This window comes from Chenopodium quinoa, unplaced genomic scaffold (genome assembly GCF_001683475.1).
Source record: "Chenopodium quinoa cultivar QQ74 unplaced genomic scaffold, ASM168347v1, whole genome shotgun sequence".
Lineage (NCBI taxonomy): Eukaryota > Viridiplantae > Streptophyta > Magnoliopsida > Caryophyllales > Amaranthaceae > Chenopodium > Chenopodium quinoa.
Window position 1 is genome coordinate 120,485 of NW_018742890.1, and position 26,391 is coordinate 146,875.

The 26,391-nt window shown below is 37.6% G+C and overlaps 5 protein-coding genes across 6 annotated transcripts; 1 reads left to right on the forward strand and 4 right to left on the reverse strand.

Moving 5' to 3' along the window:
- Positions 1–268: 268 nt before the first annotated feature.
- LOC110726947 (protein MAIN-LIKE 1-like) lies at positions 269–1,563 on the reverse strand. Its single transcript, XM_021906490.1, has 2 exons — positions 1,207–1,563; positions 269–589 (listed from the first exon to the last, which is right to left on the reverse strand). The coding sequence occupies exons 1-2, from the start codon at positions 1,561–1,563 to the stop codon at positions 269–271; spliced, it is 678 nt and encodes a 225-aa protein (XP_021762182.1).
- Positions 1,564–7,214: 5,651 nt separating this feature from the next.
- LOC110726864 (protein MAINTENANCE OF MERISTEMS-like) lies at positions 7,215–8,382 on the reverse strand. The gene is made up of 3 exons (XM_021906383.1): positions 7,964–8,382; positions 7,458–7,883; positions 7,215–7,374 (listed from the first exon to the last, which is right to left on the reverse strand). Exons 1-3 carry the CDS (start codon positions 8,357–8,359, stop codon positions 7,234–7,236), a joined length of 963 nt encoding a protein of 320 aa, XP_021762075.1. The 5' UTR covers positions 8,360–8,382; the 3' UTR covers positions 7,215–7,233.
- A 1,616-nt stretch (positions 8,383–9,998) lies between these two features.
- LOC110726865 (non-functional pseudokinase ZED1-like) lies at positions 9,999–12,815 on the reverse strand. The gene is made up of 3 exons (XM_021906384.1): positions 12,698–12,815; positions 12,228–12,342; positions 9,999–12,106 (listed from the first exon to the last, which is right to left on the reverse strand). Exons 2-3 carry the CDS (start codon positions 12,285–12,287, stop codon positions 11,105–11,107), a joined length of 1,062 nt encoding a protein of 353 aa, XP_021762076.1. The 5' UTR covers positions 12,288–12,342; positions 12,698–12,815; the 3' UTR covers positions 9,999–11,104.
- An 863-nt stretch (positions 12,816–13,678) lies between these two features.
- Positions 13,679–15,603, reverse strand: LOC110726948 (bifunctional phosphatase IMPL2, chloroplastic-like). Its single transcript, XM_021906491.1, has 5 exons — positions 15,560–15,603; positions 14,673–14,740; positions 14,112–14,200; positions 13,903–14,035; positions 13,679–13,758 (listed from the first exon to the last, which is right to left on the reverse strand). Exons 1-5 carry the CDS (start codon positions 15,601–15,603, stop codon positions 13,679–13,681), a joined length of 414 nt encoding a protein of 137 aa, XP_021762183.1.
- Positions 15,587–25,401, forward strand: LOC110726888 (histone deacetylase 9). Of its 2 annotated transcripts, none has more exons than XM_021906406.1 (14): positions 15,587–15,806; positions 15,925–16,037; positions 16,123–16,254; positions 21,870–21,944; positions 22,020–22,239; positions 22,570–22,633; positions 22,858–22,950; positions 23,049–23,157; positions 23,285–23,334; positions 23,415–23,505; positions 23,633–23,703; positions 24,405–24,503; positions 24,849–24,912; positions 25,025–25,401. In XM_021906406.1, exons 2-14 carry the CDS (start codon positions 15,980–15,982, stop codon positions 25,108–25,110), a joined length of 1,212 nt encoding a protein of 403 aa, XP_021762098.1. In that variant the 5' UTR covers positions 15,587–15,806; positions 15,925–15,979; the 3' UTR covers positions 25,111–25,401. The 2 variants fall into 2 exon arrangements, with proteins under 2 accessions (XP_021762098.1, XP_021762096.1); XM_021906404.1 differs by having other exon boundaries at positions 15,589–15,806; positions 16,137–16,254.
- Positions 25,402–26,391: the final 990 nt, after the last annotated feature.

The following is a 26,391-nucleotide window of genomic DNA, read 5'->3' on the forward strand; positions in this document are numbered from 1 at the left end:
CAAGTTGTCGAAGCACTCGATCAAGCATGTACGGCTCAATGATTCTACGGTACTGGATGCAGCCAATAAATAAAGTGGGTGGCACGTGTCGTGCAGGATCAACTCCATACGGGAGGCAGTTAACCTCACGGTCAGTCAGCTCATCCAGTCTAGCACAAAAGGCTAAGAAGCGCTCCATGCTCTTGTTAGGGTATCCCGATCCAACATTCCAAGCAGACGCACGAGGGATATTAAGCTCCCTCATCAAGGTACCCTGCTAAGGCCAAAATCACAGAAAGTTCTCGTAAATCCACGCTTGCAGAAGCGGCGTGAGACAACCAGCGATCGAATCAGCATCTTTTCGTGAAGCCGTACCCAATTGCTGATACAGGTAGGCTAGAGTAGCTGAACCCCAAGAGTACTCATTAATCGGAAGACCTTCAACAACAAGCTTGTGGAGGAAGGAAGGATAAGTGCGGTTACCACTCTTGTCTAAAAACAGTGATCCTCCTAGTGCTAACCACATGTATGCAATATAATGGACACTGAAGGGTCTCTGCGCCTCCAAAGTCGTCGTACCAAAAATCCTCTCAGTCAGCACCCCACTACCCTGCCAAATGGTTTTTGTTTCGGGGTTTTCTGATGTCCTGCGGGAGAGTTACAACACCGAGACTGGAACCGGCCGCCTGTACCTGCAAAATAACGGAGACTCCTGAGAGCTCCGCCTCCAACGGTCAAGTTAGTATCTGATTAAGGAGTAATTAATACGGAAATTAAAGTGGTTTAGTCTCTCTAGGTGAGAGTGTTTAAAGTATAATCCGTGTGCTATTAGAGTTCTCTCTCTCTCTTAATGAGGATTAAGAGGAGTATTTATAGTCTTGAGAAGCGTGCCACTCTCTAGGTTTAGGGTAAACCTAGGGCTGACCGGGCCTCTAAACAGGATTGGGCCTTGGTGGCCGGTTTTCCCATCTGGCATGGGTGGACACATGGCGTGTCTCAATTGGTCCGCAGAGGACGTATCTGTGATTGACACGTGGCAGGCTCCTATTGGCCTACGTGAAGGACACGTGGCGGAACCTGGTTGGTCCACTTGTCAGACGGTGATTGGAGGATAAAAATCCCCTAATTAGTTTTAGTATTGCACTTCTCATTCAACTCATCCGCAGTCATATCCATGGTAACCGAGCACGCGTCCCGTGTGGCGTCCGTGCTAGGAGTAGTGGAAACCATGGAACCATCAACACGAAACCCAAGAATATGGTACACATCGTGCAGCATGATCGTGATCTCCCCAAATGGCATATGAAATGTGTTCGTATCTGGCTGCCATCTCTCAACAAAAGCAGAAATCAACGGCCAGTCGAGACGCTTAAACATAATCCCGGGTAAGTGAGACAGACCACTGTCATCAATCAATTCGAGGTGCTCCTGTGCAAGACGACCTTGCCAATTAACCAATTCAGAACACAACTGTGTCCTACTAAAACAGGGCAAAACATTTCGCTCCTGCCCGCCCCATATATATGACGCCACGTGACCACCAAAACTAGGGATAACAGTCCCATCCTCAGGACCACCTAGCATCGGCTGCTGCACTAACCATGTCTTTGCTGAGCTGGTAGTAGGTTGACTCGCTTGACTACTAGCAAATCTCCCATGCTGACCCTTATATACCGTATGATAATCCTGAGGGTCCAACTCTTCGTCTCGATCATCATGACTTGCCCGCTTTTCGTCCTCATCGTCAGATGTAGGCAGTCCACCCGGTGGTACATGGGGCGGCTCCCTTGTGACTGATGCTCTCCCGACCAACTATTAGAGACCCATACTGCTGCTCATGACGAAGCAGTGCCCCCGTAATTCCTGAACGACATGACTCCCTCCTAACAGCCGCATTTAAACGTTGTGGTATTGCATAACGAGCACTCTATTAGGTTTTCTAAACAGCAATTACAACAAGTAAATACTTAAACAATTGTGGGAACAAACCTAAACATGTACAATAATAAAATCATACACAATTCCAATACTAATCAAAGTATTACAAGCAAGGCAATATTAAATAAATGAATTACAAAAATTCAAATGACAAATCCTAATGTGAAAGATTACAAACTTGCCTCACTTCCAAGCCTTTTCCAACGAACATGAACACGAGAATACCGGTGACCACTTGAGTCTCAAACCTTGATATAATGTCTTAGGCGTGTATACACTTTCCTAAAGAGATTAATTTCCCCCACAACGGTGCTTGGGTTAAACCGGAAATTCTCTTTGAGATACAAAAGACACTCAATCCGTTCTTAGCACAAAGAAACGAATAAGGATGATTAATTCACAAAGGAAGGCTAAATTTCAAGAGGTTAATCTTTCAATAGTTTGTAAGAAGATTGAAAGAGAATAAGAGAATTATTTTATGGAGAGGATCAACAAATGCTCTGAATATTTTTCTGTCTCTTTCTTTCGTTTTTCACGAAATTCCCTCTTTATATGAGGGTTAACCGTTAGAAAATAACCGCAAAACAGGCAAATGGCGCGGGCGCGACAAACACGGCGCGGGTGCGCCACAGCGAGGAGCGGGGGCTTCTCACTTTGGCACGGGCGCGCCTCACAGAGGAGCGGGCGCTCCTCTTTCAGGAGCGGGCGCTCCTCTCCAGAATATGCATTTGATGAAATTTTACAGTCAGGGGCGCGGTTTAAGCGCGACCAGAGCGCGGGCGCGCCATATGTTGCGCAGCCGCGCCTCTCACTTTCATCTTCCATGCTGAAATCCAGAGAGGTACGCTGTTTAGGCGTGCTCTCATTGCGGCCGCGCCTACCAGGCGCGATCGCGATTTACATGGGCGCGAGCGCACACCATACAACACTCTAAATTATCTAACACACTCGAACCCTCAATCTTTATTAAATAAGTACAAAATCAAATATCAATAATAATTACAAATATAATTATTTCATTAAAGTTGAACAACAAATATTAATATTCAAAAAAAATAATTTCAGAACAACACCATCACCAACAACATTATTAAAAATAATAAGGACGATAATAATAATAATAATAATAATAATAATAATAATAATAATAAATAATTACAATAATATAACAATAACAATAATAACAATATTAATAACAATAATACAAAACAACAACAATACTAAAAATAACAACAGCAACAACAAGAACAACAACAACAATAATAATAATAATAATAATAATAATAATAATAATAATAATAATAATAATAACAACAACATTAATAATAATAACATTACTACTAATAATAATAATATTATTAATCATTTTTGAAAAAAAATTTAATCACGAAAAAAAAGACTTCCGCCTGAAATTTCTAGATGAATCAAGGAGGATCTGTCTGAAATTTTCGGATCCTCCTTGGTTCATCCGGAAATTTCAGGAGGAACCAAGGAGTTGCGATTTTTTTCTACTTTTTGGGAGTTTTTAAATATCGCCCACATTTTTTCTACTTTTTAGCAGTTTACTTTGGGAGTTGTTAAATATCGCCCACATTTTTCTACTTAAAGCCCACATTTTGTAAGACTTTGACAATCTTGCCCGTTTCTTAATTTTTACTGAAAACGAAATTTTCTCTCACAAAAAATGTGGGGTAGCACTGGATCGCCGCGGGAACACCGAAGAGCCGTCATCGTCGGCGAGATGCACCGGAGAGCCGTCATCGTCGCCAGAAAACGAGGTACTTAGCCGTGTAAAAGTACGAATTGGTGGCGGACGTCTTGCCGGGACGCCGCCGCCGTGGAGGTGGCGCCTGGTCGGGACGCCGCCACCGTGGCAGGGGCGCTTGGCCAGGCACCCCAGTCACGGTGCTGGCGTCCCTGCCAGGCGCCACCACCACGAATTCTTTTTTTTTTGTTTGTTTTTTTTTTAATTTTATTTAAAGTTTTGTTTTTGTTTTTGTTTTTGTTTTTTGTGTTTTTTTTTGTTTTTTAATTTTGATAAATTTGAAATTAAATATGTGTGAATAATTTTTTTTTTAAAAAAAATAAAAAATTTAAATTGAAATTATGTTTGAAATATGTGTGAATAATTTATAAAAAAAAAAACAAAATTATGGTTTATTTTGAAATTATGTTTTAATATGTGATAATAATTTCAAAAAATAAACAAATTTATGTTTAATTTGTATGTGTGAATACTTTTATATATAATTACGTGTTAATTTTGTGTTAATTATGTGTAAATTTAGAAATTAAATGTATTATGCGTTAAATATAGAAATGAATTTTAGAAATTTAAAATTTTGAAATTACTTATGTGTTAATTTTGTGTCAAATGTATTAATTTAATCCTTATGTAATTATATTTATATGTCATTGTTGTAGGATTATGGTGGAGACGGAAATGATTATGGTGGGATTTTTGTACATGATGGTCTGTTCGAAGATGCTCAACAAGCGATTGATTGAGCAAAACAGGTTGCAATTAGAGTAGGTTTTTGTTTAGTAGTAGCAAGTCATAAATCTCAACGGGATGGTAGAATGGATCGCATTTTGAGATGCGACCGTTATCGCAAAAGGGAGTACGAGATTTCAGTCAAGCGATTCGGTTTGATACAAAGCGGAAAGGTTGTGGGTGTTAGTTCAGAGTAAATGTTCGACAACAACAAAGGCGTGACAGTTGGGAAGTGAAGGGTTACGGTAAATGGGGGTATCACAACCATGAGATGATAGTATATGAAGTGGGTCATCGACAGTTAAGCGGCCTAAGTCCTGCTGCGAAACTAGTTGTAAGAGAAATGAGTGATGTTCAAGTGAAGCCTGCTAAAATATTAGCATATGTGTTAGAGAAATTTCCTGAAGACCAGCCAAATCGAAGACACATCTACAACGTCAGACAGAAATTGAGGTTTGAACAGTCAGAGGGAAGGAACCCTATACAGCAGCTTCTACACCAAACACAAGCACGTGGTTACCTGTACTGGTTTGAATCTGATGAAGACACATTCGGAGGTGACTCATTTGTTCCTTGTGCATCCTGATTGTGCTGATATTATTTCGTCTTGGCCATTTGTGATTTTGATCGATTCAACGTACAAGACAAACAAGTACAAGTTCCCACTGGTTGAGATGGTTGGGATGGCTCCAACAAACCAGAACTTTCTGATTGGTTATGCAGTCATGAAGGATGAGACGGCTGCGAGTTACCATTGGGTGTTGGAGAAGTTGAGAAATTACATCGGCCCAAATGTTCAGCCATCGGCCATCGTCAGTGATTGTGAGGGAGGTCTCTTTGCCCCTATAGCGGAGCTGTTTCCGGAGTCGAGCCATTTACTGTGCACATAGCACATCAACAACTGTGTGAAAGTCAAAGCCTACAACCTTTTCAACAAGAATTTAGATTCAGCAGAGAGATTGGTAAATGGTAAGTGGCGGAAGATCTTGCAAGCTACCACAGAGGCAGAGTACGATCGAGCCTTGGATAACTTCAAGGATGCGTACCAGTGGTGCCCGACAATGGTAGACTATGTGATGTAGCAGTGGATACCTCAGAGAGAAAAGTTTGTCAAATATTGGACAAACCAAGTTCTTCTTTTTGGAAACACTACAACATGTAGAGTTGAGAGCGCTCGTAGAGCTTTGAAGGACTGGATTGATTCTTCTACCTCTGCTCTAGATACACTGTTCGAGAGAATACACAAGGCTATTGATACTCAGAAAAATGGCATCAAGAACTCTCTCGAGGACTCTAGACGTCGACATGGCATGATGTATGGTCATTTCATATTTAAGATTCTCCATGGTCGTGTGTCACACTACTGCTTAGGGTTGATTCTGAGCGAGCACAACAGGATGAGAGAGTTGGGTGATGAAGTGGCTATTCGGTGTAGATGTGCTATATCAGTGACTCATGGACTACCTTGTGCATGCACCATTCACCGCGTAATTACGCAAGATAGGGCGTCGTTACATGTTGATCAGGTTCATCCATTCTGGCGGACGCTCGTTATTGGAGAGCATGTTGTTCCCCAGACGGTCCACCGTGAACAGGAGGAGTTGGAGCAGTTTCGCTCGATATTTGACCAAGTGTCCTCCAGCCACCCTTCAATTTATTCGTAGTGCTACCCACGTACTTCATGACATGTTCAACACGTCGTGCTTAGATCACGAGGAACCTGAAGGGGTCGACAACCACGGCGGAACATGAGTGCGTTTGAGTACATTCGTGGTCGTGGCCGTGGTCGTACATCGTCATCAAGTGGTAGCCAATCTTCTTCGTCGGTGAATATGCCCGACACCGGTATAGTACTTTACTTTAATTTACTTTTTAGAATGTTTGTTTAGTTTACTACTGACTTGTTAATTGTGTTTATTGATATGTGCAACAGGAAGAATGGACATTGAACATTTTCCATATAAGGACATGATCCCTAACATCATGATGCCTTTCTTGGACAGGTGAAATGATGTGGTTTTAGATGGTAACTGCGGATTCCGGGTTGTGGCTAATGTGTTTAAGATGGGTGAAGACAACTACGGTTTAGTGCGTCAGTTGATGTACAGTGAAATCGCCTCAAACCGAGCTGTTTATCGCCATGTGTACGGCCATGACTTGGATAGGTCTCTGCAGCGTATCCGGTGGGGAGGAGGACTTTGCGGTCAAAATCATTGGTTCGACGCGCCACTTGATCTCTTTGCCGTTGCAAACATCTACAATTATGCAGTCATGCATTTCGGCTTTGGTTTGCATAGTCGAGCTTATTATTCATGTACCACGGTTCTCCCTTGGTGTTCGCGTGAGACCGTCACTAGACCGGTAAGAGAGGTTGCTATTGCATTTCTGGGGTCGTCATACAGACATTTCATCCGATTGGACTTGTCATCCGATTTTCCGGTCCCACCGATCATACTTTGGTGGTACACCATTTGTAGAACAAGCGTAGAAGGTTGGGATGCGTTGTATCATGCCCGGATGCAGCAGTGGAACAACTTAGTTGCCATTTAGTTTTTCACGCGTATGCCTACCTTTTCTATGTAACCTTGTATGTTTATTGCTATTTTTTTCCATTTATTTATTTTTCGTATTCTAATTTTGACTAAATTTATATCTTGCATGCACACTAATAAGATCTTGCACGTTATAAACTAAAAAGATAATGTCAAATTTTAAAAACTTAAAATAATAATTTCAAATGTTACAAACTAAAAAGATAATGTCAACTTTTACAAACAACTATTATAATGTACAAAATGTTCTATAAATAAAATGTCCACAGATCAGTAATCCCTCTGTGACGCCCACTGCCACTGCTCAAGGGCTCGTTCCAGATCATCAATAGCCGCTCTGCCTGATACACTCGTCATGCTGTCCCTCGCCTCAAAAATTATGTGTCCCACTTGCATCATCTTTCCCATCCACTACACACAACAAAACACATGAAATTATATAACGACGTATTATATAAAAAAAAACACAACAACAAATGTTTTATGAGACGTACCGCATCCACGGCAGTGGGCGGTGGCACATCATCATCATCGGCGTCGTCGCCGTGGTGGAGGTCTCTGATCAACCTCAGGTGCGAATACCGGTTGTACCATTCCATGTAGTACTGGTCACACAGGGCAGTCACCCTAATTGGCGGTCGCTGCAGCTCCTTTGTCCATAGGCGGGCAACCATCGGAAAGTGTTCCCACGTGGCAATCATGCTTGCCGGCCATTGGACGACATACTCCTTCGACGACGCAGATCGGACCGCCTTACTGGGCCATGCTGGTGGAGGAGGAACAACTTGGACAAATCCAAGCTGGCGAAGACAGCGCTGCGGCATGTACGCCTCTACGATCTCACGATACTGAATCAGTCCCGTGTAAAGGGTCCTGGGTACCCTATTACTAGGGTTCCGGCCGAAAGGCATCCAGTTCACCTGCACATTTTTTAAAATTAGTAAGATTCATATAATAAACGCATCAAACTATAAAAGTAGAAATAATTTAAACACTTTACCTCTAATGGGGACATCCTGTCAAGCAATAACCGTATCGATCGCAGGCGGTCAATGGACTTCTTATCGAAACGCGGACTCCACGCATAGGCACGTGGCTGCCCATCCCCAATAGGAACGGGGTCGCGGTGTGGTCGAAACGCAGGAAAATACTCGTATATCAAGGTTTGTAACAATGTCAGACATCCAGTGATACCTGCCGCATTAGCCCGACTTGAGAATCCTAACTGGCGATACATATACGCCAACGTAGCCGACCCCCAAGAAAACTGGCCTACTATGTCGGGCTCACACGCGTCAACTATGTCGCGTGGCCTGAGCTTGTTTCCACTCTTATCCGGAAACAAGGTACACCCGAGAAGAAGAAAAACATATGCAGCCAGCTGTGTGTCCTGCATCCTACGTGCAGTGGGGTGCAAACATCGCTACAAAACGGCTGCGATCTTAACACCGCCGTGATCCCACATACCAATTGCCGCTGTGTACAGCGCATCCCTATCCACCGCCAACAGCTCCGCTAGTAAATCTGCCTGATCCGCATCAGTGACAATAGATACTCGGTTTCCCTCTACGGGAATCCCAAGGATGGCTTCGACGTCATGCAACATGATCGTCATCTCACCGAACGGAAGGTGGAAAGAGTTCGTATCCGGCTGCCATCGCTCAACGAAAGCCGTGATCAGCGTCGAGTCAATCCTTTCGTGCATGGTGGCAGGAAGGTGACTCACTCTAGTGCCCCTCAATCGGCCGAGCATCTCGCTCTCCTCCGGCCAAGCATCAGCCCAACTACGCAAAAAGTTACAAGTCTTTTCCCGGGTTTGGCATTTCAAAATGCCTGTATCCAAAGCCCTTTCCTGGTCCTCCCAGATACGGGTAGTGGTGTGTCCTAGAAAGCTAGGAATCACACTCCCGTCTACAGGTCCCCCAGCCACCTCACCCCTCACCACCCAAGATTCATTAACGGCCCTCGACCCTTTTATGCTTACCGCAGACACTGTGGACGCAGATGATGTGCCAGATCTACTAACAAATCTACCATCTCTACCCTTACGCACATCTACCCTATGCGTCTCATACATATCATCAAGTCTTTGACTGAATGGACTGTAATCATCATATGATCCACTCTGATCGTCCACATCCTCAACTGCATCCTCCTCCTCCTCCTCCTCCTCCTCCTCCTCCTCCTCCTCCTCTTCCTCATCACCATCATCATCTTCATCATCCTCAAAATAGTGCACCCGTTCTCTGCAAGCCGAGGCCGAAATACCACGGGATCTAACGTGTCTGGGCCCCGAGCTCTCCATTGAGTAGATCGTACTTCTCATAATGTCCATACTCTTCCCCGCACCAGGGCCAAAATGCGATGCCCAACTCCATTTAAATAACGAAAAATAATAGCAATTGTTATTATTATTATTATTATTATTATTATTATTATTAATCTATTTTCAGAAGTATCAACAACCTAAAATAGAAATAACTAACCAAAAAATTATCAAATAAACAAAAAAAATACTAACAAATTGACATTAAAAAGAAAAGTACACAACATCGAAAAAAAAAATTATATAAATTAGAAAATACACAAAAAACAAAAAAAAAATACCAAAACATATAATATCATCATAAAAAAAGTAAATAAAAATAAATAAATAAAACAATATACACATAAAAAACAAAAAAAATACCAAAACATACAATATGAACATAAAAAAAGTAAATAAAAATAAATAAATAAAACAATATACAAATAATGGAAAAAAATATAAACATAAAAAAAAATTAACAACCTAAAAAATAAAAAAAATAATAACCTAATAAATAAAAAAAACAAAACCAAAAAAAAAAAAAACTGGAAAAATATAATGAAAAAAAAATTAAAAAAAAAATCAGGAAAAAATTTAAAAAATAGATGAAAAAAAAGGAAGTGGCGCCTTACCCAGACGCCAATGCCACGATGGCGGCGCCTGGGCAGGACGCCACAGCCACGGAGGTGGCGTCTTACGTGGACGCTGCCACCGTGGCAGTGGCGTCTGGGTAAGGCGCCGCCACTGTGCTCCGCCACCAACCGCCGGTTTTATTTATATATTTTTTTTAAGTTTAAAAATACATTTCCACCGCGAAACCGGCTTCCTCTCGCCACTTCCTTGCCTTGCCGCCTCGACATTTTCAAAAAAAATTTAAGAGAGAGAAAATTAGAGTAGAGAGTAGAGAGAAGATGAGAGTGTGTTTTTTACTTTGAAGGCAAAAGTAGAAAATGAGAGTAGAGAGTAGAGAGTAGAGAGAAGATGATAGTGTATTTTTTTACTTTGAGGGCAAAAGTGTCATTTCACTTCTAATTTGTGGGCTTTATGTATTTGCGGGCGATGTTTAGTAGTTCACTTTTTTTTTTCGATTTAACCCCATACTTGCTCGCCTCCACTGCTGCCGCCTCGACAACCGTACGTCACCCGGATTCGCCGCTGGTCTGCCATCGCCGAATTTCTCCTCCCTTCCTTGGATTGGTGGCTGTCGGTGGTGGGTTGTGGAGGTTTGTATTTTTTTGTGGTTTTTTTTTTTGATTTTCAGTGTTTACTAATTTTTTTTAAAAATTTTAGAGAGATAATATGAGAGTGAAATATGATTTCAGAAATGAGTGTTGTGAGTGTCGTGAGTGAGTGCCATGAGTATTTATATACGAGGGTAAATACGGACAAGCAAAAAATGTGAGCGGTGCCCAGTAAAATGGGAGCGACGTTTAACAACCCCTTTTTTTTAGTCCCTGATTTTAACTAATAAATTCATTATATCCAAAATCACTTTAAGAATGAGGCAAAAACATAAATAGCCTGATACCTTATAATTATCAAAGAGAGGATAAAGTCATAGATAGAGAATAATTAACATTGTAATTAGAACATGCCTTTAACAATGGATAGAGCAGAAACTTTTCTCAAGCCTTTAATCGTCTAGAAGAGTTTTTGCAAGTATGGAATAAAAAAAGAACTAATTCGGGTAAAATAATAAATTTTGAGACATGATTCAGATTCAGGATAACACATGAATCAAACACAATGCAGCGTGAGTGCGTGACCTAAGCATATGTATTAGCAAGAAATGAAATCTTTAGAATTGTAAAATTACGTTTAAAGCTGAATATGTCATACCTCAAGGGATCTAATCATGTTCTTAAGCTCAGTTGCAACCTCCACCATTGTTGGCCTGCAGTCTTCTTCTTCTGAGAGACACCTGATTGCAAGCTGTGCAGATGCTCTCAGTTGGAGGTCCTCAATACTTGTCACCCCGTTTCTAGTAATTGTAGGATCTACAATCTTGTTGACATGATTGTTTTTTACGCCATTCCGTACCCAAGAAATAATATCAAGTTCTTCCTCTTCTGTTCGAGAGAAAAAATAAGGCCTCTTTCCTGTCAAGAGCACAAGAAAGAGCATACCAAACGAAAACACATCCGTACTCTTTGCTACTTTACACTTCATAGAATGTTCAGGTGCTAAGTAGCCAAAAGTCCCTAGTATTTTATCAACTTTAATAAATTCTTCACCTTCAGGAATAGATACACAAAAACTGAAGTCTCCTAATTTGACAGCATTGTCTTGGTTCAAGAACACATTATGAGGTTTCAAGTCCCTGTGAATGATGGGCCTTGGAAAAGCAGTATGGAGGTAGGCAGCAACATGAGATATCTCCCACGCAATCCTTAGCCTATCCTTCCACTCTAATACTGCTTTGCTTTGATTCGCATAATTAGGACATATACGATCTTGAAGAGTATTGGGCATCCACTCATAAACAAAAACAGGGAGATCAGTCTCAAGGCAACATCCTAATATTTTATGGGCATTGTTATGAGTAGCCATTTGTGTGGCTACCACAATTTCACGCAAAATGCGTTCAGCACAATCATAACGACATTGATGCTTTTTTACCAAGACAACTCTTCCTTCCCAAGATCCTTGGTACAAGTTACCCTCACTATAACATGAAAGTCGTTCCACATTCATGTTGTTGAGATCATCAACTGAGAGATGGCGAACAGGATTCGCCTTACCATGAAACAAGGCAATGCTTTCTTCAAGTAACCATGCTCCATTCCTAACAAAATTTTCTTCGTTTCCACTGAAAATCATGTATTTGTCCCTTCCCTGCATCAACCACACCCCAACTATTATGGTGACAATAACTAATATTTATAAGATCAGTGAAAAGCTGTTTTCAGTCAAACTTAAAGTCTTTTTGGTAGAGTTTTAGTTTACTCTTTAATACCTTATGAGTCATTTTGTTTTTCAAGCGAGTAAGCATGTTTGGCTTCTCAATCTTTGCCATTTTATTTTTGTATAATCTTTGCCAATTGAACCACCTTCTGAGTTTTGACCTTGATCTGTCACAATTTCAATCATTATGTAAATCTCACTAGTTTAATTACGTACGTCACCAAAAAAAAATATAAATAAAATTTGGGAATTAAAAGGAAATAATATGGAAATTTGAAAAAAAAAAAAAAAAAAAAAAAAAAGATAAAGGAACTATTGAAGATAAAACAAAAATAAAACTTATCAAGGAACCATTTGTCAATTACAGTATGTAGTAGCTTCAACTATTAAACAAAAAGGTAACAATGGATCATTTTCTTAAAAAAAATTGAGGTAACAATGGAAATTGAATATATCGTTTTAGGCAAATATTTTGATTAGAATAGAGCTTACAAATTAAAACAATACAGAAATTAGAGATACCTTTGGAATGATTGTAGCCTTTCTGCAAAATCAATTTGATTAGTTGAACTGTTGAAGGGTTCAGTGGATCACCATTCACAGCTAAACATTAAAAAAGGCAGCAACTTTGTTTTTTACTAGTATAATTTTTCTAAAGCTAATTTCCAGGAAATGAGAATACATATGAATGAAATAATGAAAAGTCCATAACGACGGCAAACTTGACTTGAAGAAACTTGACTTAAAGTCAACCGTAACTTCATTACTCATTTACTCTGGAGTACAAAGTACGGGTAGGAATGCGTTAAATCCAAATTAATCCGCATTTGATTACTCAGCTTCAAATAAAACTCTATGCAAAACCATTCACTCAAATTTTAATCAATTTAAAGGTGTTATGGATAACTTGATCAGATTTAATGAAGTCGGGTCCAATTCAAATTTGAATATGCTAATTATTATGTATACATACGAATCAAAAATTAAATTAGGTTCTTATGAGTCAATTTAGATCATGTTGGTCAAATTAGTTTGGGTGGCTAATCATTTCTTAACAACTTGCATGATGTCCTAATAAGTTGAACGCACTTTTTTCTAACCACTGAAATAGCAGCTACTCAAGTAGTGTTAGCAGAGAAGCATATGGATAAGAGTTTAATGAAAATAATTAATAATAAGGAAAATGCTACTAATATTGGCTTCTCATAACTTCATCAGTGCCATCCTCTTCAAGGCTTTCAAGAATTACATTTTCCTCAAACCTACTTATAGATTCTCTCCATAATTTGTTGTTATTGACAAAGGTGACGCTGCAAGATAACCGGTTTATACTATGAAGATTGAAGAGTTGATGGTATTATACTAGCTTTGAGGTGGATAGTATTGAATGAATCCCAATCAATTCTAGAGACTATAATAACACATGAAATGCTTTCAATTCCTCATCAACATCGCAGTAAACTGAGTTCCAAAGAATGCCCCCTAATAAACTGAATTTCTGATTCATGCAATAATAAGATATTCCAAAGCATCATGGTGGACCTGGGCATCTCCGGAAGCAAATATGCGATAATAAGTTGGACCTGCCACACCAATAGACTTATGATATTAAGGAATTCCATTTCAAACTACTAGTCTACAATACAAGTTGAGTATTGTCAACCAGAAAAATTTATAAAAACGAACTTTTTCACATTGAAATGAAAGAAATTTTTACAGTAAATTACCTATGGACATTGGAGAAGCTTGCCACCTTAATTTCTGACCAGCCCAATCAGTTATAATACCTCCAGCTCCTTCTATGATTGGTATAAAAGCGAGAAAATCATATGGCTGCAGAACCATCATTTTAAGTTGGACCTGCAACACCAATAGATTTTATGATATATAGATTACATAGAGAGAGGGTTGGATCCGTAGAGAGAATATCACTCACACCAAGAAAAGACTGGGCAATGACATCGATAAATCCAGAAGCTAAGAGTCCATAAGTAAAGCACTCAGCACCACATATTAAACGAACATCTAACAGAAAAACAAACTGGCAAGATTGGTTTACATGTAATCAATAGCTAAACAGATTAACCTTCTCAGTTTACAAAATCATAGAAAGCCTTCAGGAGAGTATGGTTATCTTAAAAGGTTGATTAGAAACTATGGAATACTGGAAGCAGGATAACTAAAACAGGTTTTAGTTTGAACCAAAAAGAGTTGCAATTCACCATACTCATGAAGAGTTACCGACTTTCTGTTAAATTGCCAGTAACTTTAGGCTCTTTCAATCAAACTTCAAAAAACCTCATAATAACCATAAAAGATATTTCTCCAAGCACTGTGACCTTAGCCACCTTCTTCTTATATTTATACATTTGTGTTCAGGAGATCCATATAACTTTGGAGGTTCTAGTAGACCACAAATTAATAAAATTAACTAATTATATATGGAACTGTTATTAATATCTTGATAAGATCGAACCATGAATACTCAACTACACACCTTTTCTGTGACAACGGAGGAAGTACTCTCGTTCTTCATCACCAAAATGCAGTGGGCTAGATGCGTATCTGAAATGAAACAAATTCAAAAGGCAGAAGTAAGCCAATAAACAATAACCAAAAAAGAAAAAGAGGATTAAGCAAATCATACATATAAGAATATAAGTTAAACATCACCAAGTTCTAGAGATCTGAAAACTTTGAAATACCAGACAAGTTTTTTCATATCAAACCAACAGATCAAGTAATTAAACAAGAATATACTAAGTACAAAGGCTACTTCCCACAGAAAACAAAACAAAAAAAAATGCCCTACTAAAAAAATTAAGAGGGAGATTCATTCCAAAACTTAAGAGAACATACAGTCAACAAACTGTATCAGTGTATATCTTTCATCATCATAGTATTATTTTCCCGAATCTATGGTAAAGTAACATTTTATTCACATTCAGTTTAGTCTTTTAGATTTCAGAAAGGAACAGTCAAATACTAGAAAGCAAGCAAGACCGAGTTCAGGAATTTCTGTTCTCAAATCTCAATACGTCTTTATAGTAAATATTTATAGATCACTAGTGTTTATGAGATTGTCCATTCGTATGAAATGATCCACGACTGATTAAGAGGGGAAAGAAGCAAGGTGGCATAACAATTTCGAAACATTGAGCTATCATGGCTCACACGCTCAGTAAATTTTTTTATTCCTTGAAAGGAAAAAATTGACTTACAGTCACTAAGGTGAAGTGGTAAACATAATCAAACATAATTAAAAACTCAAACTCGACTCGAAACTTGAAAAGTCCACTTTAGCCTGACGACCTTTTACAAATTTGACTATTTGAGCATGAGATCTGATGTTAAGTCTCCACCCGAACCCAAAATCTTGATCACCTTGTACGAACGGATCGGACAGTAATTTTTACCCAATTATCCATTTGTCACCTCTACTTTTGCCAAAGTCCAACACCCGCGCTCCAAAACTCTCTTTCTCACACCCCCATTTTCTGCTGCTCCAGTTATCCAGCGATGGCGGAAACCACCTGATACATACTACTGTAGTTGCCTCTTCATCTCTTCAGCTACACTCACTACTTTCTCAAGATGCGCTCCAAAGATAAAATCTCTTACTTCTACGATGGTATCTTTCTGAATCCCCCTTTTTTATCCGATTGAAACCCTAACTTTTCTCTCTCTTCCATTTTTTCATTCGAAAATTCATATATTTGTTGTAATTAATCGTTTCAATTGTTTTGCAGGTGATGTTGGTAGTGTATATTTCGGGCCGAATCATCCGATGAAGCCTCACAGATTATGTATGACCCATCACCTTGTTCTGTCCTACGACCTTCACAAAAAGATGGAAATTTATGTAAGTGCCATAATTTTTTGGGTTTATTGATTTTATTTTTGGAATTTCTGTGTTTTCTTGCTCATTATATGTGGTTTTTGTGGAGTTTGTACGGTGCAGAGGCCTCATAAAGCGTATCCAGTAGAGCTAGCGCAGTTTCATTCGGCTGATTATGTCGAGTTTTTGCATCGAATTACGCCCGAAAAGCAGCATCGCTTCATGACTGAAATGGCCAAATGTATGCTTGCTTTTAAGTTTTTTTTATGTTGAGCTTTGTTGTATATTTGAGTTTGTTGGTGTGACATTGGAAAGTATATAATGTGTTTGTTGTGGTTATTTCATTGATTTGATGTACTGCTAGCGCTTATGCCGGAGTAGGAGAATTGACTGGCTGAGGAATGTGATTAGTGATGTTTTTTGAGAAGTATATGAAAAATTGGCTAACTGAATCCAGCTATACATTTTAGCATAAAGAAATCATTTTTCTTTAGTTTTTCCCAGTTAGTCAATCAAATATTAAATTGTCCACAAGAGGGTATCATTATGTGCCTTAGATTTAAATTGTGCTTTTAGTTGAGTATGATTGTTTTTGGTACTTTTCCCATGTTCTTTTTGTTATATACTCCCTTTGCTTATAAAGGTTGTTCTTGGTACAGTTTTAGTACTAGCCTTGAATTGTGTGTGCCTCAAAAAGAGGCAGAGATAGTATTTAGAGAGGTAAAATGCTTTCCGACCAATAGTAAACATTAATAATGTTGAAAAATAAAAGAAACAATCGAACGTAGTCAAGGAGGGTTCCACTATGTTTGGATAGAGAGAAATGGAGGGAAAGGAAGAGAAGAGAAAAGGAGGGATACATCCTCCTTTGTTTGGATATCTAATGCTAGGAGAGTAGGGGAAGGAATTAGAAGGATCCATTTTCCTTTGCGTTTTAATAAACCAAATCTCTCCATTGATGGAGAGATTTGGAAGGAAAATGAAAGTTCACCTTCTCCCTCACCTCATTTTCCCTTCCCTCTTTTTCTTTCCTCTTCCTTTCCCTTCACTATTGTTATCCAAACATAGTGTTTGTATATCAAACAATGCCAATGGGTTGGATAATGAACTATCATATTTAAGGCATTAGCATACTTTGGATTATAAATATGCTCTTGAGAGGTGAGGAGCATTTGGCTGTGTGAGGAGGTTGTGGAGTATAGTAATGAGAATGACATTATAATTTTATATTGCAAAAATGTAACTGAAGTTGTAAACACCTTGTCTTACAAAAATGTTAAGTTTCTTGGTATGCTAATACTAATGCATTTTTTTCCCCTGTTGTTAAGTTGATGATTAAAAGTACAAATGGTTGGAATCCTTTATGCAATTGCACGCTGTAGAAACAGCATTGAAAATTGAAATTATGAGCCAATTAGTTGCTGTGCTCATAGAATATTCCTTGAGGTTAAAGTACATTTCCCTAAATTAATTTTGTTTGCATAGGAACCTGGTTGTTGTTGAATTCAGTTAGCCAGATTAAGTGGTCAAGAAAGAGAGGAGGGGAGAGGGGTGGGGGGGGGGGGTTGTGTGGGGGTTGCTGTCCTTGCTGATACTTTATACTCTATTTGGAACCTGCTCGTAAGCTGCTTTCTCATTACTCAGTACATGTTTCCCTTGTACTGGACATATCCGGACCCATAATTTGCATATTGCACTGCTAATGTGGCAACCCTTAATTTTCCAAAGATTTAATAGGTGGTGCCGTGGTGGGTAGGGTGTATCCTTCCTTTCCAAGCAACTACATACCCTTTCTTCAATAGATTAGTTCAGTGAATCACGAGATTGTGTGATTTTTTATTTTATTATTTTTAGCAAGAATGTGGAATAGGGGAACTGGGCTAGTACTGTAGTAGGCGTATTTTTTTGCTTGAAGTTTTGAGTCTTCTTAACAACTTTGGTACATACTTTTTAAACAGAAGTGATTCTCTACTAATTTATTTGTCATTTGAACCTTCAAGGGGAAGAACTGTAAATTTTTATTTGATATGTAAAATATGACGTGGAATGAACTATCATATTGGGACCTATATTTTTTTTGGGCATGGATATTTAGTTGTGGATATCAGCTTTTCCATATCTTTTTTTTTTTTTTTTTTTTCATCACAAGCAAGTGGGATAATATTAACTTAACTCTTTTCCATATCTAGTCCATTTAGAAATGTGGAACCTTTTAGTCTTGCAATTTCCTGTTTGTATTCATATCCCACCAGTGTTTAGACTGTGAATCCTTTAGTTTCAATACTTGTTATAAGTTATTAGTTTCCCAGACAATTTGTGATTGATAAACAAGATGATTGGTAATATTTCCCTCATTATTTTGTTTCCCCGCTTTTATTTCTCTATCTACATCAAATACTTATTTCTTCTTCCTCTTATGATCTTTCTATCAAGGGAGTCGATAAGGTTCTTAAGGGGACGATATAAAGAAGACTTGTAAATCGTCACTAATACTATAGTCTTCCTTTTACATCATGGGGGGTTTAGGAGTATTATAATTGTCCTTTAAATTGTGAAACTGTTCTTTGATTTTGATCTCTTGAAGTGCAAGTATTGTTTGATTCAATGATTCCCTTGTCCTTTGACATTTTTTTTTTGCTTGTAGCTTAGCTCTGCATTAGCTGCAGAGGCCATTCTAAGAACTCACAAGTAGACAATTGTCCATATTGCCACTTTCATTTCTCATTTATTCTATTCTTGTGCCCACCCTTTTTTTGGCCTATGCGCTCTATCTTCTGGTTAGACCTTTGAGGTTATCCTACGCATAGATGGATGTGAATCTTTTGATTTGTCATTTGAGAACTTAAAATGATTGGGGATTTGCTATGACTAAGGATCAAGGAATGAAGCCTAGCAAAAGCTTTATGGATGGTGGGGGTATGTGGTAATGGCACAATGGTTTTAAGGAACTCTTGGTTCTTTTTTTTGTTTGTTTATTATTTTTTTTTTTTTTTATAATTATAATTATAATTTTTCTTATAAGGGGAGTAGATTGGTAGAGTACTAGAGTCGAAGCTTTTTGGTACTTAAAATGGGGATTTTAGGAATCAGGGTTGCTGTCAAGAGAGAATAGGGTTTCAATTGTTGTTCTAGGAGAGGAATCGGCTGATGTGAGGGTGGATTTTAGGTGGCACTTGAAAGGGTGTTGGGTGATGTGATGGCTAATGGTGGTAAGGGTGGCGAGTTCTCAATCTAATGGATTAGGCGATTAGGTACCTAAATAGATGTTTGTAACTATGAACCATTTCTTAACTTCTAAGATGATTGTGTGAGTGTTTTCTAGATTTAAGACTTGATGGAGAATCTTTTGGGTGGCTAGGGTTTAATTAGATATGGAGTAGTAAAGAAGGCTGTTAAGATACTATGTGAGGCAGCAGAGACATTGGTGCTTAAGCAATTTGTGTGATATAGTGAGTGGATTTACTTGACTTGATGTGCAATGACCGCACCATTACTAAGTCCATAAGTAATGCAATTCAAGGGTTTTTAATTAATGTAGTCAATGATAAGGGTAAAGTTATAGATTCATGATTTATAAGGGATTAAGGGTCTTAGCTATTCATGAGGTATAAGGGTAAAGTTATAGTATTCTATTCTCTCAGCAATTAAAGGGCTGAGCATAGCTTTTTGTCTTTGTTTAGTTAAGGAGCATGAATATTCTATTCAATAGAAGTGGCTTTTAGTATTAAATTCAAGTTAGTCTTTTTGATAACTATGTTAATGATGGTGAGATTTGCTGCTCACACTCTTCTAGAAGTGTCTCACACGGGTATGTGTCCACAAATGTCTGACATGGCCGTTTTATGTAAATTTTGGTCCAAAAATGATGTGTCATACTGTCATACTAATTAAGAGTTGGAGTAACATAGATGGTGGGTCTGATTCTAGTCCTGAAATTAATGATTCTTTGCTGTGTGGATGCTCTACTGATGATGACCCACACTAGGAGAAGCTTAGGGAATCTCCAATGTCAGGATCTTAATTCTTGGATTTGCTAAAAGTTTATTGGATGTATTTTGATGGTTCAAGCTCTGTAGATAAGCCAGCTATTGTAGGAATTGCTCAAATTTAAAAAATGGTACCGTTTTGCTACTTCAATGGAATGTTTGGGGTGGTACTGTCCTTTCATGTAATGTGTAAAGAGGCTAATGAAGTTGCACAGGATTTCTTAATAATACTGGGCTAGTGTTCTGTAAATAGCTAAGGTAATGGCTTATATGTTCCAGGGTTAAAGCGGCAAAGCCCTCAAAGGCCTGTGTCCCATGTTTATTCTTGAAAAAAATGGAATCTTGAATAAGAAACTGTTAAATCTTTGGGTAGCTTGTGAGGACTCCTAGTCTTTTCTTACTAAAGTATTCATATTTAAGAAATTAAGATCAAGAGTTGGTCTTCAACGTACATGGGTTACCCTTTGGAGAGGATAACTTCCTTTACAACTTTTGAGGTTGATTAAGATTTTGGTATCTTTTCGACTTTTCTCCTCAGGGTATGGTAAGGACCAAGGACCATTTAATGAGCTTGGACTTAGTTTATAAACTCAATTTTAAGGGTTTGGTTTATGTATACCTCGTTGTTTGTACTCCCCCTCTTTTTTGTTTTTTCTCTAGTGATTCTCATATAATCCTTTTTAGTTAAAAATTAAAAATCTCTGGAGGTTGATAAGGTATCTTCCCTCCTTAGGGTATGGTAATGATAGGTAACCTTTTAATGAACTTGGACTTATATGATGTCCTGGAGGGCTTATGGCATTATCTTGTCAGATATAAATATGATCTTTAGGGAAAATGATAGGGGTGGCCAATCTGGAGCATTTAGAACTTTTTCAAGAGAATGCTGTTAGATGCACATTTTGGCTTTAGCCTTATTGCAATAGGGAATGGCCAGTCTGGAACATCCAGAACTCTTTTGAGAGAATGCTGTTAGACGCACTTTTTGGCTTTGGTCTTATTGCATTAGTGTCTTAGTGTCTTATTTACAAAATAAGCTGTATGCTAGAAGAATAGGTTCTTATGCGGGATTACTGTTGTTTGAATTAATTACTTTTGTCTCGCAGCTTGCATAAATTGCTCACACTTTTGTTGGCAACTCCCGATTTCTGCTACGCTGTTAGGAGGAGCTTTCATTAGTATTAGTATTTCTAGCTGGCACTCATTAAGCCTTTTTGCAAAGTCAAGTCAATTTTGAGTACTTCGTACTTTATGGCTTTTTTTGCTGCAAATTCCTTCATTTGAACCATCAACTGAGTTGTTTCTATAATTTTGAGATTACTTCCTCTTTTTCTTCTTGTTGCCACTTCAGTGTTTCAAAAATATTGAGAGAAGGATTTGAAGTACTCATTTATTTGTTGTTTTTACCAATTGCCACCCCCCCCCCTCTTTTTTTCTTTCTTTTTTTTTTTTTTTTGGAAGGTGTCTATATTTATAAGATTCAACATGAATGGTAACCTTTTTTTAAATAAAGAAAAAGAAAAAAATGATTTTACATGTCTAATGCTATTTTGGTCTGATAAATTGGTAGGGGAAGTTACATCTTTTGCATATCTTATTTAGTCCTAGGTGTCCTTATTCCTCTTGTGATGTCATCTCATTATTTAGTTTTTCATGAAGCAAACTTGGGTTTATTTATGATACGCTCCATCTGTCATCCACACTTTTCTTTTTACTCAATTCAACTCAAAATTTGTGCCCTCTTTTCATACTTTCTGTTTAATTGCCTTTATTTGGTCTTCTGACATGTCTTTTGGTCTATTGGCATATGAAAAATTCCCTTTTATTTGCATGTGTGAGCTGGCTGACTAAAGATTTCCCTTCCTTTCAGATAATCTTGGAGAAGATTGTCCAGTCTTTGACAATTTGTTTGAGTTTTGCCAAATTTATGCTGGCGGAACCATTGGTAGTTTCAGGACCCTTTTTTTTTACAATTTGATTTGTGTTATTTTATCCTAATGATTGTGTTAATTCCTGACAGATGCTGCACGTAGGTTGAATAATCACCTTTGTGACATTGCTATAAATTGGGCGGGGGGATTGCATCATGCGAAGAAATGTGAGGCGTCTGGATTTTGTTACATCAATGACTTGGTTTTGGGGATTTTAGAGCTTTTGAAGTACCATGCCCGTGTTCTGTACATTGATATTGATGTGCATCATGGGGATGGTGTTGAAGAGGCATTCTATTTCACTGATAGGTATGCCGCTTCTTTAGAGTTAAAAATCCATTTGGCATCATGCTGCGTATTTGAACATATAGAATTTTTTCACGACTATATGTATTGTTAGCCCAAGGTGAGATCTTACTGGGTATTTTATTGTCTATTGTTAACTAATGTTGGGATAAAAATGCACATTGGCACTTGGCAGTATATAATTGTATTTTAGTGGGATTTTTAACAATTTAACATGCCATATGGAGTAAGGAGTCTAATTAGGGATCTATATCACTATATGGTAAAACTAAATATGTTTGGTGCTTGCATAATTTACTCTGCATCTCAGTTTTTCCATGCCTTTTGTTTCAGGGTGATGACTGTCAGTTTCCATAAATTTGGAGATCTCTTCTTTCCAGGAACAGGAGATGTCAAGGTTGGATCTTTAGTCACCTTTTGTCTTATTACATATGAAATTGGTTGCTCTGTTTTCTAAAATTCCTGGTGTTTTTTTACCCTAGGCTATGTGTTGGTTGGCCAAATTTTTTGCTATTTGGTATTGCTATAAGCAGCTCAAATAGATATAAAAAGGTTTTTATATTGTAATTTAATCTCAGGAAAACTTTTCTTTGATATTGATTTGTTGTCATTTTTCTGTAGGAAAACGGGGAAAGGGAAGGGAAATACTATGCCATAAATGTTCCTCTCAAGGATGGTATTGATGACACTAGCTTTACAAGGCTGTTCAAGACGGTATGTTATATTTCAGAGGCCACCAAGCTGATACAAACTATAAGATATGTTGTACCACAAGCAATGTTAAATTCTTGTCTTTTATTTCAATGTTGCAGATCATTTCCAAGGTTGTTGAATTTTATCAGCCTGGAGTGATTGTTCTGCAATGTGGTGCAGATTCACTTGCTGGTGACAGATTAGGCTGCTTCAACCTCTCTATCGATGGTGCTGGTTTCTGTTATTTGATCATATTGTCTTATTATTTCTGGTAATTTTGTTGGCATAAAAGTGCATTGTAGATTTTTGGAAGACTAAGGAATGATAGTTGTGTTGATGATGTTACAAATAACAGGGCATGCAGAGTGCGTTAGGTTTGTGAAGAAATTTAATCTTCCCTTGCTGGTAGGTTTCAGGGAAATTATATGTTTTGGTGGTTATGTTGTTTATATGAACTACACTGTCCTGACAGATCTTGTTATCAGGTTACTGGAGGAGGTGGCTACACAAAGGAGAATGTTGCTCGATGCTGGACTGTTGAAACAGGAGTTCTTTTAGATACTGATTTACCAAATGGTATTCTTCCTAGCTGCTGTGGCATGTCATGGTTAAAACCTACTTCCAGTTATTTTCCTTTTCCAGTCCACTATATTTCTTGATGCCTTTCATTGTTGTGCTGCATGTTTATTTTTCCCTCATACAGAGATTCCAGAGAACGAGTATATCAAATACTTTGGACCAGATTATTCCTTGAGGATTCCAAATGGACATATAGTACGTTTTTTGCTCTTAACTTTTGCCTCGTATAGTAATATAATCTTTATTCCGAATCATAGGCCTTATTCATATTTTTGTACTGTCTCAAAACAGCAGGCTGTCTCTTGATATATATATATATATTTGTTAAACTTCAAACATTTCATATTACCCTTAATTATAAATTTATAATGTGTCATGGTGGAGTAAAAAAATAATAATGACCCTTAATCATAGTTATCAAATGTGACCTACTTTCTCCGTTTATTTTATCATGTTTGACAACGCACAAGTTCAACAATTAATATCTCTAAATAATTAAATATCAATGAGTAATATCTTAAAAAGTTTGACATTATGAGTATGTACATTGAGAAGATTCTGATTAGGTCCCACATGATAACTATGATATATGTTACATAGATTCTTCATTTCACCTCTAGTACCCGTGTCAAATCCTCGACATTTGGACATGGGTATGACTCTTGGACACTTCACAATATCATGGAAGTTTTTCACAAAATAACCGAGAAGGAAGTTTGGACATGTACCCGTGTCAGACATGGGTACCCGAGGTCCCGAGTCCATGTAACATAGACTATAAATCACAATAAATAGGCTTGGTAGATTTTTAGTCTGGTGGACTTGTTTTCTAATTAGTAAAGCTAATAGACAATACTTTATTAATATGTTTGGTTTGGTTTGGTTTCATTAACCAGGAGAACCTGAACAGTAAATCATACTTGACAACAATCAAGATGCAAGTTCTCGAAAATCTTCGGTGTATCCAACATGCACCTAGTGTACAGATGCAAGAGGTCAGTAGGAAGAATACTTTTATGATGTTTCTACTTTAAATGTAGTTAGGTTATTAATTCTATAAAAGTTGCTTGCATGTTTACAAATGTGTTGCTAGAAATTTTATCCGTGGAATATGTGTTTACTTTGTAAGCGTCTTTCAGTTGTGTGCACATTGGGTTGATGCAAAGATCTGTAATTAAATTATGTTACACATCTTCTTGCTCATGATGGAGGGTTACAAACTTACAATGTGTCAGTAGTCATGTTGGATAGCATTGTGTTTTGCTTAAGAAATCGGCTGCTATCTGAACAATACATCAATTCTGGCAAAAGTGAGCTGATCAGATTCAGTTTCATTGCAGGTCCCCCCTGATTTTTATATTCCCGACTTTGATGAAGATGAGAATCCTGATGAACGCATTAGTCGTGAGTCTCACAAAACAATTTTTTACACTACACACCCATTTGTACTTGATCTGATGACTTGTAATCTTATTTTTGCGGGTTTCTTATTTTATCTGTGAAATCATATTTTCAGAGCACACACAGGATAAGATGATCCAGAGGGATGATGAGTATTATGATGGTGATCATGACAATGATCAGAACATGGACGATGTATAGGATGATGACCTAATTTAAAACTTTTGGAGTGAATTAGTGCTGATATTGTGAATGTATATAATTAGGTTTCAGTTAGAGTATACCCTGTTCATGTAATAGGCAATTTCAGTAGCTTCCGAGTTGGCTTCATTAAAATCCATGTTTTGTCACTGTAAAATAGAAAGTCAGTACCTTTGTTTGACAGATTTTTGAGAAGCAAACATTTTTTTTTCGCGGATTTAGTTCATATGTATGCGTAATGAAAGTTTTTCCTGTGCTCTTTGGCTGTCTAATTATACTTTTGGCCACTTCTCTATTCTTGGTACGAAATTGTTGAACCAAGTTCTTTGTATTGTTTATCTGTCCCATCTCTCTTTATCATGGACTTTGGCAATGCATAGGAATATCAATGTGGCGGGTTTGATTTAGGTCCAAATGAAGTATTTCTTTGTATTATATCTTGATGAGAAAAAAATGACGTTGAAATAAACCGAATAAAAACCTCAAGTCTTGATTCATGTTATTTCCTTATGAATGAAAGGTTCCATTAAATTTACTATGGATAAAGCCAGGAACTTCTCCGCATCTACCTATGCTGCCGTCAAAAGTAAGCTCGTATGGATCAAGTGGTAACAATTTTATATTCGGCATAATGCCATGACCGGCTAAAGTACGAGCCTACTCATTTAGTCATTGCACCCATGGAGTCCGAGTTAAGAGCTATGAAGTACTTCGTATTTAAGAGATCTATTGTCATATTCATTATACAACCATCCATTACACAATCCGTTACTTGTTAATCAATTGCAACATACTCTGTATTTCTTTTTAATAATCTATAATTTAGATTTCGACCATTTATATATTTAAATAGATATAAGTAAAAGTTGTAAAAAGGATAAAAATTATTTTATTTATTTTGAAAATACATGATTAGAAAATTAACAAATTGCCACATGATAATAAAATTTTCTAAATCATTGTAAAGTTAAACCGCTTTTAAACATTCAAAAGGTATGTCACATAAGAGTAGAAATTAAGTAAATACTAGGTTAGATTCCGTGTCAGGTACAGTTTTTCACTCTTAGTTATGGAGTATCAATTTAAAATTGTATTTAAGTATAAAAAATAATTTATTTGGTACAAAATCTATTTCTTGTTTTATCCCAAATCAAGCAACTTAAAACATATTTTTTATTCAAGCTTTCTTCTATTTTGAACCTTGATGGCATTTTTTATTTTATTTTTTTATTTCACTTTTGATAATTTTTCATTCACCAATTATGTTAGGTTGAAAGATAT

Excerpts from the sequence above, each read along its gene's own strand:
- LOC110726947 (XM_021906490.1), bottom strand. The coding sequence starts at position 1,563 with ATGCTAGGTGGTCCTGAGGATGGGACTGTTATCCCTAGTTTTGGTGGT. Across the intron at positions 590-1,206 it reads TTCGTGTTGATGGTTCCATG|GGTAGTGGGGTGCTGACTGA; the intron begins GTTTCCACTACT and ends ACCATTTGGCAG.
- LOC110726864 (XM_021906383.1), bottom strand. The coding sequence starts at position 8,359 with ATGCAGGACACACAGCTGGCTGCATATGTTTTTCTTCTTCTCGGGTGT. Across the intron at positions 7,884-7,963 it reads ACAGGATGTCCCCATTAGAG|GTGAACTGGATGCCTTTCGG; the intron begins GTAAAGTGTTTA and ends AAAAATGTGCAG. Across the intron at positions 7,375-7,457 it reads CGCCCACTGCCGTGGATGCG|TGGATGGGAAAGATGATGCA; the intron begins GTACGTCTCATA and ends TGTTGTGTGTAG.
- LOC110726865 (XM_021906384.1), bottom strand. The coding sequence starts at position 12,287 with ATGGCAAAGATTGAGAAGCCAAACATGCTTACTCGCTTGAAAAACAAA. Across the intron at positions 12,107-12,227 it reads AAAACAAAATGACTCATAAG|GGAAGGGACAAATACATGAT; the intron begins GTATTAAAGAGT and ends TGGTTGATGCAG.
- LOC110726948 (XM_021906491.1), bottom strand. The coding sequence starts at position 15,603 with ATGGATAATTGGGTAAAAATTACTGTCCGATCCGTTCGTACAAG. Across the intron at positions 14,201-14,672 it reads CCTCCGTTGTCACAGAAAAG|ATGTTCGTTTAATATGTGGT; the intron begins GTGTGTAGTTGA and ends TTTTTCTGTTAG. Across the intron at positions 13,759-13,902 it reads AGCTTCTCCAATGTCCATAG|GTCCAACTTATTATCGCATA; the intron begins GTAATTTACTGT and ends TTGGTGTGGCAG.
- LOC110726888 (XM_021906404.1), top strand. The coding sequence starts at position 15,770 with ATGCGCTCCAAAGATAAAATCTCTTACTTCTACGATG. Across the intron at positions 16,038-16,136 it reads ACAAAAAGATGGAAATTTAT|AGGCCTCATAAAGCGTATCC; the intron begins GTAAGTGCCATA and ends TGTACGGTGCAG. Across the intron at positions 22,951-23,048 it reads TTACAAGGCTGTTCAAGACG|ATCATTTCCAAGGTTGTTGA; the intron begins GTATGTTATATT and ends TCAATGTTGCAG.